Below are 18,186 nucleotides of genomic sequence, written 5' to 3'. Positions count from 1 at the left end.
GGGGGTGCTAACGGACCTGAATTAAGTTCTTATATAGCAGGGCCAACCTGTCCACTTTGTTCATGTGCTTTTCTCACAAAACCTCTAGAGACTGACTCATAATAGAGGTAAACAATCTCAAGACCCGTAGGAGCACAAGATATACTGCAACAGGGACAGGCTAGTCTAGCACAATCAGGTAAGTATCTTGAACCTAAATCCTGGCAGACCAAGCAAGGGTCAACAAAGCAGCCATAAACAAAATACAACATGAGGTAATTATTTAATAACACAGGAAAATACCATGTTATGAAACAAGCTGGTTACAAGCAGAATGTAGATGACTTCATTTTTGATAAAAAAATTAAAAAGTACAAACATGCATATAAAAATTAATTATGTACAAAATATCAATAGTATTTACTTCTGCTCAGTAATTAAATATTTTTCCCTTTGTTTTTGTCTTTTAAAAAACAATATTTCTGGGGGGGAAAAAAAAGGAAAACATGATCCTGGAGAGAGTTATTAAACACCAGGAAATAGGAATCCAAGAAGCCAATCCAGGAGCCCAACAGTCAAGGTTGGAAGCCCAAGACAGGTCCGACCAGGCTGATGACAGCCAAGCCCAGAAATAGAAGATTGTTCTTTTCTTTTCCTACTGGAATGTTCTTTACCAAACAGTTTCCTCTACATTAGATGTTAGCACTTCTTACATTTAATGGGATCCTATGATTAACTGGCACAACAGCCAAATGATGCTAGCAACTTTGGTTTTGAACTGCTACATAATGTACTATTTTGTAGTTATACACTATACAAAACACACTAGAAATCAAGTGCTCCTATAACAAAAAACCCATCTGACTAAATCACTGACTTTGCTGTTTGTTTTTTTTCTCTAACTTTGTTAGTTTTCAATTTTCATAGCAAATGTATTTTTTTGTTTCACGGCCTGGAAGAGGTAATTTTTCTCACACGTTAGTGTGCTGGGCACTGTCTGATAGCTTGGCTCTAAGTCCAGGGAAGTTGCCCTTGTCTTCTAAGTACTCTACAGAGTAAAAAGGCTTACCAAAATCCAAACCACCTTGAATTAAACAAATCTGAATGAGGAGCATCACCATTCATTACACCTCTATTGATGTAAATAAGGCTCAAACATCTCTATTTCACCCTCTTCCTACCCCCTTCCCATCGAATGTTATGACTGCTAGTGACACTCTACTGAAATTACAACCCATAGCTTTTGCTCCGAAAAAATGAAATACCCGAGAAAAGCTCATTGCTTTAAAATCAAGAATCTATAAAAGCAATGCCACCCTAATCCTAAGGTGCTTCTAAGCTCTTTGTTCTTTTATACTGCAGCATTTTCAGAAGGAGTCATGAGATACTGTCAAGGTCCAAGAAATAACTAAAAACAAAAAATAACCTGAGACTCTTTCTCTGCATTACCACCAGCTGCCTAGTACACTAGGTCACCTTTACAACAGTAAGAACAGCAATCCATGCCACAGAAATCTTCACCAAACAAGAAGGAACGGTACAAAAAGAATTATATTAAAACAGTAACATACATTTATCTGTTTGAGGGAGGGATATTTAAAATTAAAATAATATATAATCATAAGAAAGACCAGATATTCCTTGCTCTGCCCTTGGGCAACCAAGAAAACAAAGCCTGTTTTGTATCTCAAAAATAAAAGAGAGACTTGATAGAAGTAACAGTGCTCAGTGCTTGCAACCCAAGTTAATTTATACTCTCGTTAGGAAGTCCAAATTCTAAAGGCTACAAAAATTCTGTTAAATCAAGAGGTAAAAAAAATTCACTTTAGGACAAAGTTATTCAAGATGAAAGAAAGGCATGTCTTCAGTGAGAGAACTGCCTGCTGTCAGATGATTTCTTGCTAATATGTTTAAAGATTTTGGACTTTTCAACTTTTTTGGTTTTCTGGTAGCCAAATCCACCACCGCCTCCTCGCTTTTTCTGCTTGCCTTCATTGCTGTTGACGTCTAGAAGCAAACATTAAGGAAATCAAGTAAAAAAGATAATGAACTCCAACCTAACATCTACACAGGGAAAAAACCAGCACGTACACTATTGTCTCTCCACAACCCCATTCTCAACAATGAAAATGTGGGAACACAGGCTTATGCAATAAATTTCCAGAAAATCAGGAGTGGCCACGTGACTGTAGACTAAAATGAGCAGGTATGATTTTAGACTTCAGTGTGTAATGGTCATTAATTATTTCTTCCACATAGTAAAATTCATGACAGTGAACAGGGATTTATGAGTTTAATCAGGAAGTTTATAGGAGCACATTAAAAAACCACCTCCTGTGTCAAAACAAGGGACTATCATTTCTCTTTGGAATTAATTTAGGAATGCCTACGTGAAGGAGCTGCTCTTCCTTCCACAGGACTTAACATGTATTCATTTCAGCTGACATTTACTCAATGTTTACAAATGGAGATGGTAACCCAAAATTTGGTCCTCTAAGGCTGGGCGTGGTGGCTCACGCCTGTAATCCCAGCACTTTGGGAGGTCGAGGTGGGAAGGTCATCTAAGGTCAGGAGTTCAAGACTAGCCTGACCAACATGGAGAAACCCCATCTCTACTAAAAATACAAAAATTAGTCGGGTGTAGTAGCACATGTCTGTAATCCCAGCTACTCAGGAGGCTGCGGCAGAAGAATTGCTTGAACCCAGGAGGCAGAGGTTGCAGTGAGCCGAGATCGTGCCACTGTACTCCAGCCTGGGTAACAAGAGCAGAACTCTGTCTCAAAAAATAAAAAAATAAAAATTTGGTCCTCAAGTCCCCTTAGAAGTTACTACCATGGCACTAACACACAGGCCTCATTTCAGCTGCTCAGTTTCTTCTTCTGAAAGGCACAAATTATAAATCACAACTGAAGCAACTGGAGGTACTCCTTTTGCCTTTTATCGTAACACCTAAGTTTTATTTTCTTTTACTGAACTTGCCACTTTCTTGTATAAAACTCTTCAAGGGCTCTAAGAGGATTACAACTCCTTGACAGGTCCCATCCTCTCTTTAGCTTCAAAACATCCCATTCACCTAAGTACCCTGCACAGTGTGGCCTCAGCAACCACTGCGGAGCTTTACTATGTTACCTATGTTTCTGCCTGGAACGCACAACTGCCTGTCTCTCCTTGTTCTACAGTCAAATTTGTCTTTTGAAGGCTCAAGGCATAAGCTGCCTTGTCCCTATAATCCCTTCCTAATATTTAACACCCACTTGCCCCACCCAACCTCTATGTCCTGTGCTAGCACAAACAGACACTGATCAGGACAAACGCTGGAGCCTCCAGTCTGAGACAGAACATATACCAATCTATTGCAAAGCCCAAAATGCCCCTCTGTCAAGCTTTTGTTCCTCAGTTCCAGGACAGTTTCATTAAAAAAAAGGATACTCAGATCAACAAAGGGAGGCACCTTGAAACCAAATGACAGAGCAACTTGAGGCAAATTTAAGTTATTAACATTAAAGATCTGTTTCAGAGAATGGGAATCATAGGCGCGTATGTACGACTTATATGCTTCCTGGGCTGACTTATGAAGAAAGTAGTTCTTTTCAATCAATTTCTCAAGCTGAAATGGAAAGAAACATGGGTTTTAATAAACAAAAACAAACAAAACCCTCCAAAACACCAGATTTCAAATATGCTAGAGCAAAGTCACTCCATAGAAAACATTTAAGGAGGGCACAGAGTGGTGGTAACTAGAATAGCAAGAAATCTTATAGATGACACAGTCCAATCCTCATTTTACAACAGGGTAGACTTTAGAGGACACTGACTGCCCAATAAATCACTACAAAGACAGGGCTGGAACAAGGTTAAGGTTCTTGCTTACTCACAAATGTTTAAAAATCACATACCTGGGACTGAATGTCAGAAATTTTAGACCAGGAAAAGTCAAATTCACTTAATGGAACCTAGAAACCGAAAGTATTAAGATTAGTAAACCAGGATGATCAACATTCAGATATTGGGTACTGGAGACAGGGAAGGATGACCAGGCCTATGGAATTCCCTCAAGACAGACAGGAAAATCTGCTTTTCCTAGTCTCCCAATGTTGGTGGGAAAGTTTCATCTTTGCTCTGCTGAGTTAGGCAATCTGTACTTCTTTCGTTCTGAAGGGCAAGGAATTGGACAGGGATCGAGTCAGTAAAGCACTTTTCTCTAAGAATCGTTACAATCCTGACTGTTTGGAACCATGAAACAGCCTAAGGCTTCTAGTCAGAAGGGCCATCAGCCCCCTTTCTCCATGTCAGAAGAGGGTCCCTAATATCACACAGCCCTGTATTGAGGCTTGTGACACTACAGGCCATGATGACCACAAACTCCTACAGGGTGGATCTGTCATCAGTTATCACTCATTAGATAACCAGAAAAGCAACAGGCTTATGCTAGGTGCTGGAGAATAGGTGCCTAAGTCCTGGATTCTGCCCTCAGAGAGCTTGTGGTCTTGTGAGGGAGAAAGATAAGTAATGAAATGTCAACCTGATGAGCACCTGTTCTGTGGGAACAAGGAGGAGGGCAGGAGATCAGAGATGGCTTCCCAGCAAAGACAGAGGCTAGTTGAAACCAAGCATTCTGGAGAAAGTGTACAAAAGCTGTAGAGCAATTTCAGGGCACTGCCTGTAGTTGCAGGGTAGAGGAAACCTATCAGTAAGACTATGCCAGAGAGGCCATAAGGATGCAAATGTCAGGGAGGAGAAGGCCTGATATATGCGTTCCCATGGCCTAGCAATGAAGAGGCCAATTAGGGTTCTGATGGATTCAATTCCAGTGTGACACTACAAAGCTAAAGCCAAATTAAGCTGGTTGGGGACCAAGAGGGAGGTAACTGGCAAGAATATAAACTATTATTCTGATAAGGCAGACTGAGGAAAGGCAACAGATGGTAGCTATCCTGTAGGAAGGGGTAGAAGAATAGGTTTAAGGTTGAAGTTACTTTTATACAGTGAGAAATTTGAGATGGTAAAGCGCTAACTGCAAAGAAGAGACTGTAGGCCAAGAGCTGATGAATAGGAGACAGAGGGCAGTGGAGGAGGCAGAGACTAGAGTGAATGAGGATTCCCCACTGCTTCACACAAGGTAAGAGGAAAGAAGGGGAGCAGAAGCAGAGATGACTAGGTGTGAGGGAGCTTCAAAGGAGTGGAGAAGGTTTCAAAGAGGCCTGGAGGGAATGGGAGAGGAGAGGCTGGGACACAGAGGCGTTGGTGAGTAACAGAGCTAGAAAGCTGAGCCACGTGGGCAATTCCTTCTGTTTTCACTTCCTGGTCTAGAAGTACATAAAATCTTACTTGCTTAATTGCCATAAGAATGGTTCTAATAGCACTGCCCAGACTCAAGACTCTTCTGACACATGTAGAAATGGTGCTTGCTAACAATCCCTACACCAAGAGAAATCTTTCTCCAAGTAAAGATCGTTACCTTGGATTGTTTCAAATAGCGAAGAAAACCCAATTCTTCTGGACGCAAAATGAGCAAGGCATGCCCTCTCCCATTTAGGCCTCTGGCTGTTCTACCTACACGATGAATATATTCCTTTGGTGGAGAAAGAAAACCTGAGTTAACACAATGACTTCCACATGAGCCCATTTGCGTATCTGTGTCCTGAGTATGTGCATATCTGCACTGGGATGGTGCACTCCCACAGGACTGGGCCATACCCCCACAAAGCGGGGCAGCAATCCCTCTGGCGCACATCACCCCCAAAGGGTAACAGGCCAATGACTGAGGCCAAAAAGGCTGGACATGATGTCTGCATTAACAGTGATCTAATAAAATAAGTATTATGCATGCTTCATCATCAAAATGGCTTTAATCCATTATTTGTTAAAAATACTTCTCAAAATGAAGCTTATTCTACCACATATCCAGAAGCTTATCTACCTCCTTAAGCAATTTTATTTCCTTCAGGCATCTGCTGTTCTTAAGAGATCATTCCAAGGATCTAATTTTCACAACTTAAGTTCCACTGATACTTCTAAATCCTCTTGCACGGCCCCTTTGAGCCCTGAAAAGCCTTAAATACTTATCAACACCAGAGGAATACTGCAGTCACTGTATAGTAAGGACAAACCTTTCGAATGTGGAATGCAGTTTCTGTCAGGCAACTAGGAGAATAAGTGAACTCCTTAATGCAGAGTCATTCTGAATATACCCCAAGGACGCCTGTTACCTTAGGGTCATCAGGGGGGTCATACTGAACAATCCAGTCGACTTCAGGAATGTCCAGTCCTCTTGCTGCCACATCTGTACACAACAGTGTTCCTGAATCTGCATTGCAGAACTGGAAGAATGTGGTTGTACGCTTATTTTGCTTTTGCTTTCCCTAGAATTAAATAAAAACATCCATAAGAGCTGGAATGTTAAGGTTGTCTCTAGGAAGTATAGCAGTAGAACCCCCAAATTGTGGAATTGTTACTGTATTTTGAGCTCATCCCTTGGTCCATGTTCTATTTCCCGACTGTTCTGCAAGCCCTTCAAGGAGGATGGTGTCTTGTACTCCTTGGAAGTCCTCACAACCCTCCACACCCAGCAGTGCTCCCCATGTACAGGGTCCATCACCTAGTGGTGATCTAACTACTCAGAACAATATTTGGAGGAGTGGGCAATAACTCCAATCCTACAACCTCTAGGATTTAATAAGCATACTCTGTTTTCAATGAGCTCATTATAATCACTTACATGAATGGCCAAGACGGGCAAATCAATGTAATTCAGCAACTCATAGTGGTATTTCACAGACATACAAGATGAAAAGAAGACCATAAGTTTCTTCTTTCGGTTCTTCTTAAGGAATGTAAAAAGCAGAAGGAATCTCTTTTCAGAAGGACAAACAACATATCCCTAGAAATGGTTCAAATAGACAGATATAAATGAACCAAGCGGACACTTCCCATTTCCTAACTTGTGTAATTTGATCAACAGCACTGATAAACATAGTGTGTAAACTGTTATGCCTCACCTACAGCATTTTAAAAGTTCATTAACCCATTTGCTTTCTGAATGATCCTTCCAACAATTACATAAAAACACCAAGTAAGATCCCTAAAGTTTTCAGTTATTGATAAAAAGTACCTGTTCAAGACCATCCACTGTTGCATTAGCTTTATCATCATCAACACCAACATACAATGGCTCCTTTTTTAGAGAAATCCTTGCCAGGTCTTCAACTTTTCGAGTTTGGGTGGCAGAAAAGAGCATAGTCTGTCTACGTGCTGAAACAGATACATATAAAAATAACCCCAATCATTTTGAGAATCTTTACAGTTGCCTCACAACTATAAATATTCTGGGTAGAGATATCAGAAATGGGAAGTTTGATGTCTCTACAGATTCTACAGATATTATAAAAGAGATTCTACAGATATTATAAAAGAGATTCTACAGATATTATAAGAGATTCTACAGATATTATAAGAGATTCTACAGATATAATAAAAGAGATTCTACAGATATTACAGAAGGTAAAAAGGTATATCATGAAACACTAGGTCTATAAATCTGAGAACGTAGATAAAATGGACAAACTCCTTCAAATACAAACAACTGAAGAAAATAGGAAAACTTTAAAAAGCCTTGTGTCTACTAAAGAAATTTTAGTTAAAACCTTCATGTAAAAAAATTCCAAGCCCAAATGGATTCCACTGGTGAATTCTATTGAACATTTAAGGAAGAAACATCAATTATTCATAAACTCTCCAATAAATAAAAGAGGGGGTTTATATGTCAACTCATTCTTTGAAGTCAGTCATTACACTATACAAAAACCTGACAATGACATTACAAGAAAACAAAACTATGGATCAATATAATTCATGAGCACATATGCAAAATTCAAAACAGAATTTTAGTAAAGTGAATTCAGCAATATATAAAAAGGATAATGGATCATAACAAAGTGGGTTTATTCTAGAAATGCAGATTGGTTCAACATTTGAAAAATCAACCAGTACAATTTACTATGTTAACAAAAGAAGAAACATGAGGGCCGGGCGCGGTGGCTCACGCCTGTAATCCCAGCACTTTGGGAGGCTGAGGCGGGTGGATCATGAGGTCAAGAGATCAAGGCCATCCTGGTCAACACAGTGAAAACCCATCTCTACTAAAAATACAAAAAATTAGCTGGGCATGGTGGCGTGTGCCTGTAATCCCAGCTACTCAGGAGGCTGAGGCAGGAGAATTGCCTGAACCCAGGAGGCGGAGGTTGCGCGGTGAGCCGAGATCGCGCCATTGCACTCCAGCCTGGGTAACGAGAGCAAAACTCCGTCTCAAAAAAAAAAAAAAAGAAAGAAAAGAAACATGATTATTTTGACAGAAAAAAAAAATTTGACCATTTATTTCTGATTAAAAACCCTCAGCAAACTAGGAACAAAAGGGATCTTCCTCAATCTGATAAAAGGCGTCTATATAAAATCTGCAGCTAGCTTCATATGTAGTTAATGGTAAAAGATTGAATTCTTTCCCCTAAGATCAGAACCAAGACAAGGATGTCTGCTCTTATCACTTCTATTCAGTATCATACTAAAACCAGGGCAATCAGGCAAGAAAAAAAAAACTAAATAAAGAGGTGAAACTGTCATTATCTGTACATGATTGCTTATACAGAAAATCCAAAAGGATACGGGCAACTGGCAAGTCATACTGAATAATCATTCAGTACAGGATTAACTGTCTTGCTAGATATAAGAACAATATAAAACTCAACCGTGTATATATATGTGTGTGTATATATACACACATACACAAACACACACACACATATATATGCAATGAGCCACTGGAATTTGAAATTTTAATGAAATCCTCAGGGATAAATATGACAAAAGATGTGAAAAAACCTGTATCCTGAAACACTCCAAATATTACAGAGAAATAAAATACCTAATACACAGAGATATACCTTACTATGGGTGGGTTACATGACTCGATATTGTCTTCCTCCAATGATCTCTATTCAATAAAAATCTCAATCAAGATTTGAGACTTTTTTGGAGGGAAAGGGGGAGAAACTGACAAATCAATTCTAAAATTTATATAGAAACGCAAAGGACAAAAATACCACAACCTTAAAAGAGAACAAACTTGGGGCTGACATTACCTGATGGTCAAGTCTTACCAGGAGGAACTGGAACTTTCATACACTGCTCATAGGGATGTTAAATAGTATAGCCGCTTTAGGAAACATCTGGCAGTTTTTGAAAAAGTTAAGAAACACATACCAGCTAGGCCACTCCTAGGTTTACTTAAGAGAAAAGGAGATATATGTCTCTACAAAGAATTGTAGATGACTGTTCACAGCAACTTTATTTGTAATAGCACTGAACTGTAAAGAGCAGAAACATCCATCAGCAGCTAAATGGACAAACTGGCATATTCATACAGTGGAATGCTACTGAGGAATAAAAAGCTACTGATACACATGACAGCAAGGATGAAAATCACAAGAATTTACCGAGCTAAAGAAACCAGACCAAAACCATCAAAACCACACTGTATAACTACACTGATATAAATTTTCAGAAAATGCAACCTAATCTAGTGGCCAAAAGCAGATCAATACTCACTTAGGGAAGAGGTATGTGTGTAAGGAGGGTGGGAGGGAGAAACTGAAAAGGGACAGGAAGAAACCTTTGAGTGTGATGGACATGTTCATTTTCTTGATTACAGTGATGGTTTCACAGTGGTAAACTTTTCAAAGAATGTATCAAATTGTAACTTATAAATGTGTACATATGTCAATTATACTTTGATAAAGCTTTGAAAAATAAATTATATAATAAATGGGACCACAGTCTTAGTTATATCCAGTTCATAATGGAGCAAGTACCATATCCAAGGTATGTACAAGTAAAACAGCAAATCTACAACTAATTGAGGGATGTTAGATGAGGTAAGAAGAGTCAAGAGGTGGAGGACAGGACCTAAGTTAAGTCTGTTTAACGTTCACTATAACTTCTAAAACAGCAAAACTACTACATTAAGTTGTTAATAAGTTTGATGCTTGTATTCCAAACTACCTTTCAGGTTGATTGGCACAACTACCTCACTTGGCTATGGTAAAGTTCTGGCATTAGTGTAGCTTTTCTATAGGAACAATTTTTATCTACCTCCAACAGATACTTTGCAAACCAAATGCAGATGCAACCTACTTACTTGGCAAAAGTTTAATAATTTGCTTTAATTCCTCTTCAAATCCAACATCCAAGATACGATCAGCTTCATCAATAACCAGACACTGCAGGTTCTTATACATAAACCCTGGGGTATTCTAACAAAACAAAGGACAAAGAACAACAATTAGTTGTCAGTTTAGATTTCATAAAAGGCAATGGGACAAGCACTGTATCTCTTACCTGCATATGGTCCAGCAGACGGCCTGGTGTGGCCACAATGATGTTGATCCCATTAGTAAGTTTCTGTGCTTCAGCAGATCTGTTACTGCCACCCATTATCAACCCATAGGTATGCACATGGTGAGTCATTAGCTCCTTAAGAACACCAAAAGTTTGCATGGCTAGTTCTCTAGTAGGTGAGAGAATAAGGACTCCCGTTCCTAAAAATGACATATGGTAAAAGTCTAACTGTGGTTGTCACCATGAGTCCATAATAGCTATAGTAAACTTCTAGCTAGTGAAATAATGGCAGATATAAGCAGATTGAAAGCTTACCATTCCTGGGCATGAACTTTAACTTAACAATGAGTTCAACTGCAGGGATGAGAAAAGCCAGGGTTTTACCACTGCCTGTTTTTGCAGCTGCTAGAAGATCCCTAAATATTAAAAAGGGAAAGGAAGAAGACATTTAATCTACTCATTTATGATGTACTACATACACATGCTTTCGGCACTAAGGCTAGAACATGAACAAGAATCTACATCTAAGTCAGAACTGTGCTACAACACAAATGAACACCTTTCAAACATTTTCCTTCAAACATCAGTAATTAACTAAAGGCCTTTAATGCATGATGGATACATGACCCAACATATAGTACAAAATCAACAGAATACACTGGTATGTTCTTTATAATCCTCTAGTTCTAAAAATAGATGCCAATATCTAAGCTTCAGTGTTAATCATACCTGCCTTCCAGAAGTGGTCTGATACTTTTATGCTGAATTTCAGTCATGTTTGTAAAACCCATTTCTTTTATTGCCTTCAGAGTGTTTTCATTGACAAGATTACATAGAGAAGCAAATGAAGTATCCTCAAAAGCTCCTAAACAGAAGACAATTTATCATTAGCACATTTACCTTTAAAAAGATAAATATTTTTAAAAAGATAAGTACTGCTACAGTTGCCTAAATCTGTTTTGCTTAGAAAAGCTTCCTAAAGAAAAGGCTAAACCTTAATTATTCACATATGACAATATCAAGAAAAAGACTGTATACCTTTCAAGTTTCTCCATTGTTAATGGCTGTGTGAGCTATAGTCCAGAACCCATACTATAACAAAACAAAGGGTGGAAAGGAGGTATAACTGAGGAATTTATATAAAATAAAAATACCAAGACAAGGAAAATAATGAAAGAGTCCAGAGGTACATTAAATGTTTAAGAAATTTGACATAAAAAGTGAAAACACTGAGCATTAACAAAAACTCAATGTGAAGTCAATAAAATAAAAACTTGTTAATCTCACTCTGACAAGACACAGAAGAGTCAGATACAACCACAGAATATTAGGTTAAACCTATGTATCAAGTAATATAGTGGTTCTTTAGCAGAAGGCATCAAAATCACCTGGGGGTTCCCCACACTCCACATGCCCAGGGTGTAAACCAATGACTCTTGATCTTGGCACTGCTGACATTTGGGCTGAATAAATTCTTTGTTGTGAATGCTTTCCTATGCATTATAAGCCATTATGCAGTGTCTCTGACCTCCACTCACCAGATGCCAGCAGACTGCCCCAGTTCCGAGAATCAAAAATGTCTCCTAGGCTTAGGATGACCGATCTCAATAGGTTAGGGACAGAGGAGGTTCCTGGGAGTCAGGACTTTCAGTGCTAAAACTGGAAAAGTTCTGGGCAAACTAGGATGAGTTACTCGTCTTCGGGGGCAAATTTCCCTGCAGGAGAGCTACTGCCAAAATGTTTGCAATTTGGATTAAGCAGATCTGGGGTTGGGCCCTCAACATTTTAACAAACCAACCACCCCAACCAAACAAGCAACTGAAGCAACTCCTAGACATACCTGGTTAGAGGGAGTGAATTCTAGTTAACTCGACTTTACAAAGGAACAAAGGCCAAAGGAAGTTAAACTGGTACAGGGCCAATGATTTTCCTATTACAACATAGAATGAGCCTTAGAAAAGGACAAACCAAAGAATCCTAGAAGCTGTTTGTGTGCATATAAAATATTTAGCATCAGAAATGGACAAAAGAAAAAAAATAGGGAACAAAAAGAACTAAAACACATTATAGAAGATGAAGAGAAAAAGCAGCAAAAAGATATAAAAAAAAACAAAAGCTTCTTGTTGACAGTTACTTTTTCCAGGTAAATTGAAAGTCTCAACTGAAACTTCAACCTATAATCCTCTGAGAGGCACATTTTAAAGAAGCTATGTCTAGAAAACTTCCTGGACATTTACCTGTCAGTCCCAGGGGCAGGCTGGGCACCTCACTGTCATCTTCATCATTATCTGGCTTCTCCACATTATTTTCTGTTTCTTTAGGATTCTCGGCACTTTCTTCTTCAGATTCTCCTTTGTTTCCAGTTTTTGCTTTTTTTGTATCTTTAGTTTTAAAAGACAAAACCCCAAAATTTTTTTTCTTAAAAAAAAATTCCAAATGAGATCAACAAAACAGAAGATCTGTGATGTAAAGAGGTCTATTTTCAAAAGCTATATTCTGTATTAATTTGTTAACAATTCCATTTCATGAAAAATGATTGGTAATCCAAGGTACAGAAAGACTTGCTGACAAAACGTTTTAGGCTTCTTAATGTATTATACCATCTCATTAAAACTTTAAAAAGTTCAACTAAACAGTACAAAGATACCAATTATAAGTTTCACACATTCCACTGAGGGGAAAAAAAAGCACATCTGATTAACATAATCCTTAAAAACTGATTATAAGCACTCATTTTTCCTCCCATGCCAATTGCTATTAATCAAAGGCTCTTCATGTTACTAGAGATAGACTGTAAAGTAAGGGCAGCAATCTACTTGCCTGGCTGACGTACAGTGGACTGTTCCTTGGCTAACAGTGATGAGGGTGAGAGGAAAGTCAGGGCTTCCTATTTTCTCATTTCTACATTCACAACTTTCACGTAGTCCCAACTGTCTTTTCAGTCCTACCTCACTTCCCTTTTGAATGTTCAACTCTGGGTCAAATGGATTAACTACATGCTGGGCTTATATAAAAATATATGGCAATTAGTGATGTTGGCAAAGAACTGACCTACACCAGAACTCAGGACTCTCTGTAGCTCAGGACTGGTCTCTTCCTTGTACCTTATGGCCACCCTTCCAGGAAACAGTCAACTCTGTAGGACTCACATGTTCAAAAGCCATAGGTATCTTCAGCTGGTTTCCATGGCTTGTTTTCCTGGGACTAGTTCTTAAAATTTACCCATAGGTGGCTGGGTGTGGTGGCTTATGCCTGTAATCCCAGTATTTTGGGAAGTTGAGGTGGGAGGATCACTTGAGACCAGGAGTTTGAGACCAGCTTGGACAACACAGTGAGACCCCATTTCATTAAAAAAGAAAATATTACCCATAGGTTAAAACTCCCAGGATTGTGACTCAGTGCTCGAGAGCAGAAATAATACCACTTCCTTGGGCATACTCAAAACAAGAACTGTGAAGGCAGTAATTTTAGAAAAGGATTACAATAACTTTCGTTTGTAGGCATCATGAAGACAGTCATGCGTGTTTGGAAAAGTTCAAAGCTCCTTTTTAAATAAAACCTGTATTTCAGGTAAGATACATGAATAAAATGTTCTAACTCAGGTGCTGGCAAACTTTCTACAAAGGGCCAGATAGTAACTATTTTAGGCTTTGCAGGTCATATGATCTCTATTGTCATAAAGACAACCAAATGGGCACTGCTATGACCCAGTAAAACTTTATTCACAAAAACAGGTAGAAGGAGGGATAGTTTGCTGACCCTTATCCTATTCTACCTTGAAAACTCTGCTTGTACAAATCTCAATTAAAATCTCCATTCTTTCATGTGAGCTTACCGCAATTCTATCACCTTCAAAAAACAGTTCTTCCTTTTTCTCTTGCCATTCTTAGCACTTAGAAATTAATGTTCTATTTATTCAGAAGTTTCCTACTTTATATACTTTGTAACTAAGACTCCTTTCAAAGGGAGAAATTTATGGTAGGAAAATGGGAAGAATCAAGTCAAAAATAAAAGGTAATGAAAAAATCATTACTGCAAAGCCCTTTAATACAGAAAGGTCTGGGAAGACAGATCCTACTACCAGCCTAGATTTCTTTATATTAGTAATTCTGCAATTCTATTTGTAAACAGGTGAAACTATAATACTATGTCATAGTATGTTCCGTTTATCATTAAAAGCCCAGATAACTCCCAAAAAAAGAGAGAAAATTTCTAGAACTCTAAAGAGAGTCTTTTCTGAGAGTGAGGTTTTCTTCAAGGTTAGTGAAACTAAAAATATATCCATCAAAATTTTGAGAAGAGTTGAAATGAACTCCCCACTTCTGCCAATGTAATGTTTCCATTAGCTACCAGGCTAACCTCTAATACTCTGGTGAGTACAGAGAATTCTCATAAGTCAAGTGCACACAAAAGTAATAGGAGGAGGAACGATAACTGTCCGTGAAAAACTAAATGGCTGAAGTTCAAAAATAATAAATACCCACCAGGCCCAGCATCATTCACCATTTTTCTCTTTTTCTTCTTCTTTTTCTTTTTTGATTCTGAATTGGGAGACTGCATTGCTGCTTCTTCATTGGTTAATACGATGGATTTCTGTGGAGATTTTTTAACTTTTGTATTTTCCACTGCTTCTTGAGACACATCTCCATTTTGAGCTTCTGATAAGCCCACATTCATAGAATGTTTTGATTTTTTAACCTTTCTACCTCCCATTGTTTCTTCAGACACATCTCCATTTTCAGTTTCTGACAGGTTCAGATTTGAGGCCCCTGTTTAAATAAACAGAACGTACACTGTGAGAAAGAAGTTTACTCAGAAACACTGAAATGCCAAATGGGAACTTCCACGGCTTCCAGACACGAATTATTTAGCTTTTCTTCTCTTTCATGTAATTAAAACAACTTACAATTTTATGGTGTTCCTGTATAGGAAAAGTAAATTATCTTAAAGAAAAAATACTGGAAAAAGGAAACCTATATTGATTTCTTAACTTTAAAAGACCATACCTCTGACTTTAAGGAGTCTAGAACAGAAAAATTTCAATGAGGTCAAATATTTAAACAGATAAAGTCAGATAATAGCAGTTACAAAATAAACCTAAGTATCTGATAAACATATGATTAACTGATATACTGATAAAGACATTTACAACTCATTCACACAAATACTATTTCTCATGCAACTTCAAAATATTCAGCCCCAACTCTCCTAGGTTGCAGTGGGTTGAAAATTCAGTTGATAAGACCACTTATTTGCCCCAACATTTATCACACACAAATACAGTAACACATGCACAATGACATTTCTGTGAATTAAGGACAGCATATATAGTGGTTCCATAAGATTATAATGGAGCTAAAAAATTCCTATCACCTACTGCCATCGGTTGTTGCAGTGTCATAGTGTAACATTACTCATGTTTGTGGTGATGCTAGTGTAAAAAAACCTACTGTGATGCCATTGTATAAAGTAAAGCACACATAATTATGTACAATACATGTGATAACAAACACCTATGTTACTGGTTTATATCTTCACACTTTTGATCATTAGAGTGTATTCCTTCTACTTATTAAAAAATAAGAGTCAACTGTAAAAGAGCCTCAGGGAGAGAGGTATTTTAGAAGGCACTGTTATCATAGATGTCAGCTCCATGCCTACTATTGCCCTAAAAATCTTCCGGTGGAACAAGATGTGGAGGTGGAAGACAGTGATACTGAATGTGTCTGTGTCTTTACATTTTCAACAAAAAGCTTAAAAAGAAAAAAAAAATTAACAGAAAAAAATCACACAGAATAAGGACATCAACTATTTGTGTACAGCTGTACAATGTGCTTGTGTTGTAAGCTAAGTGTTAGAGTTGAAAAGTTAAAATTTAACAAGTTTATAAAGTAAAAGTTACAGTATAAGTATTAAAAAAATAAAGTGTAGCCCAAGTGTACAGTGTTTATAAAGTCTATAGTAGTGCACAGTAATGTCCTAGGCCTTCACATTCCCTCACCACAAAAAAGGTGTACCATTTTTAAAATCTCTCATCATAGTATTTTAACTGTACCTTTACTATGTTTAGATATATTTAGCTATAAAAAATATTTATCATCGTGTTACAATTCTCTCAGTATAGTACAGTAACATGCTGTACAGGATGACAGCTTAGGAGCAACAGGCTATACCATGCAGCCTGGGTGTGTAGATTTCGGTTTGTGTAACTGGACTCTACGGAAGTTCGCAAAACGACAAAAGTCCCTAATGATGCATTTCTCACAGTGTATCCCCTCTCCTGTAATGCGATGCATGACTGTACCTGAGAATGTCCTTACCAAAGGTTCCTCGTTTATATATTGAAAAAGATAAAACGTAACACCATGTTTTGTTCAAATTTACTCACATATACACTGAAAGTAGTAATGCTGTATTATTATTCTACAGGAATTAGAAATATTAGAGAACTTCAAAACATATTCCTAAAATTCACAAACCTATTGCCTCCTGCAAATTTTTTCTTTTTTTCCATTAATGTCTGTCGAAAACCAACCGGGGCAAGGCACTGTGCCTCCAACCTTCCCCTCAGGGAGTTTATATCTTAACCTGGACAATAGGTTAGCACAATTACTTCAAGATTTATGGTCCCACTGTCAGGACACTGGGGCTGGAGATGAGGTAGGTAAGAAAAGTAACATTCAGGTAAAATCCTTTTCATTTAAGTCACTGTGCAGGACACAAATACGTAGACGCTCTTGGGAGGAAGTGCTACGAGAGCATGTGGAGGTGGGTAGAGGAAGGCGATAGCATCAAAGAAGCTCTGTGGAAACAGCGAGACGGGTTTTTGGGGAAAGAAATATGGGAATTAAACAGATGTGAAAAGTGGGTGGAAATGAGAAAGTTCCATGGAGCGTAATCGGAAATGAGGGATGAGGTGAGGTGCTACTTGCAGGTGGTGAGGGAATCAAAAGGTAAGGTGAAAATGCAAAAGGCCGGGTTAGTTGCAAGCCTGGAAGGGAACCGGGAGGCCTCCTGCTCTAACGCTTAGTAAACTGCTCAGAAGGGTCAGGAGCAGCGCTGGAGCCACGCAACGAGTGGGCAGCAGCGCGGGTCCCGAGTGAAGGCTACTTTTTCACTGTCCCCAATCACACACGCTGCAGTGGAAGCTGCCTCCGTCATACAGAGCAGCTGGGCCCCCGGTCGCCTGAAAGCGCCAGGGCTCCCGCGTGGGACTCCTGAGCCACCGCGAGTCAGCGAATCTCACCCGGCAACTTTAGGTTCCGCTGCTGCAACTTTAGGTTCCGCTGCCGCAATTTGAGGTTCCGCTTCTCGATCTTCCTGCGCAGGAGTTTCATCGGCAGGTGAGACATGTTGTCCAAGAAGTGGGTAGACCACCGCGCCACTCAGCACAGCGGCTCAATACTCCGGGCTGACGTTACTTCCCTTCCGGTCGCACGTGCGTAGCTCGGCCAACCGGAAATGCGTCACAGGAACGCTGCACCCTGCGAAACCAAAATGCTCCAGAGCAGAAATGCTTCCTGACGCGGGTACCCTGGTACCTTTGGCGACCAAAATCCTTGCGGCGCCCTCTGGAGAATTGGAGGCCAGGCCCTGCACTGGCTTCACGCTCTTCTGGAGCTAGTTTGAGCTTCCCCTATAGGAAGACTAAAGAAAGAAAGTGAAGGGGAAGGAGGCCTCAGGTAGTCCCCATTTTTATGTTCCTGTCCTCTTTGGGTGCAGAACTAGAGTTGGCTTTCCCTGTACCTGGGTTCCCTATCTGGGGATTCAAACAACTCTCCATTGAAAACATTTTTTAAAAATTAAAAATAATACAGT

General features: G+C 39.0%; 1 protein-coding gene across 1 annotated transcript; it reads right to left on the bottom strand.

The window, feature by feature from the left end:
• Positions 1-243: 243 nt before the first annotated feature.
• Positions 244-17,790, bottom strand: DDX18 (DEAD-box helicase 18). Its single transcript, XM_064382832.1, has 14 exons — positions 17,615-17,790; positions 14,853-15,137; positions 12,606-12,749; positions 11,098-11,233; positions 10,684-10,784; positions 10,369-10,568; positions 10,169-10,283; positions 7,091-7,230; positions 6,698-6,859; positions 6,189-6,341; positions 5,438-5,551; positions 3,876-3,932; positions 3,409-3,586; positions 244-1,986 (listed from the first exon to the last, which is right to left on the bottom strand). Exons 1-14 carry the CDS (start codon positions 17,718-17,720, stop codon positions 1,844-1,846), a joined length of 2,034 nt encoding a protein of 677 aa, XP_064238902.1. The 5' UTR covers positions 17,721-17,790; the 3' UTR covers positions 244-1,843.
• Between the last annotated feature and the right edge of the window lie 396 nt (positions 17,791-18,186).

Source organism: Aotus nancymaae, unplaced genomic scaffold (assembly GCF_030222135.1).
Source record: "Aotus nancymaae isolate 86718 unplaced genomic scaffold, 86718_ANA_hifiasm-v0.15.2.pri h1tg000029l, whole genome shotgun sequence".
Taxonomy (NCBI): Eukaryota; Metazoa; Chordata; class Mammalia; order Primates; family Aotidae; genus Aotus; species Aotus nancymaae.
Note: the sequence above shows the minus strand (reverse complement) of the source record. Positions and strands in the feature narration are given on the sequence as shown.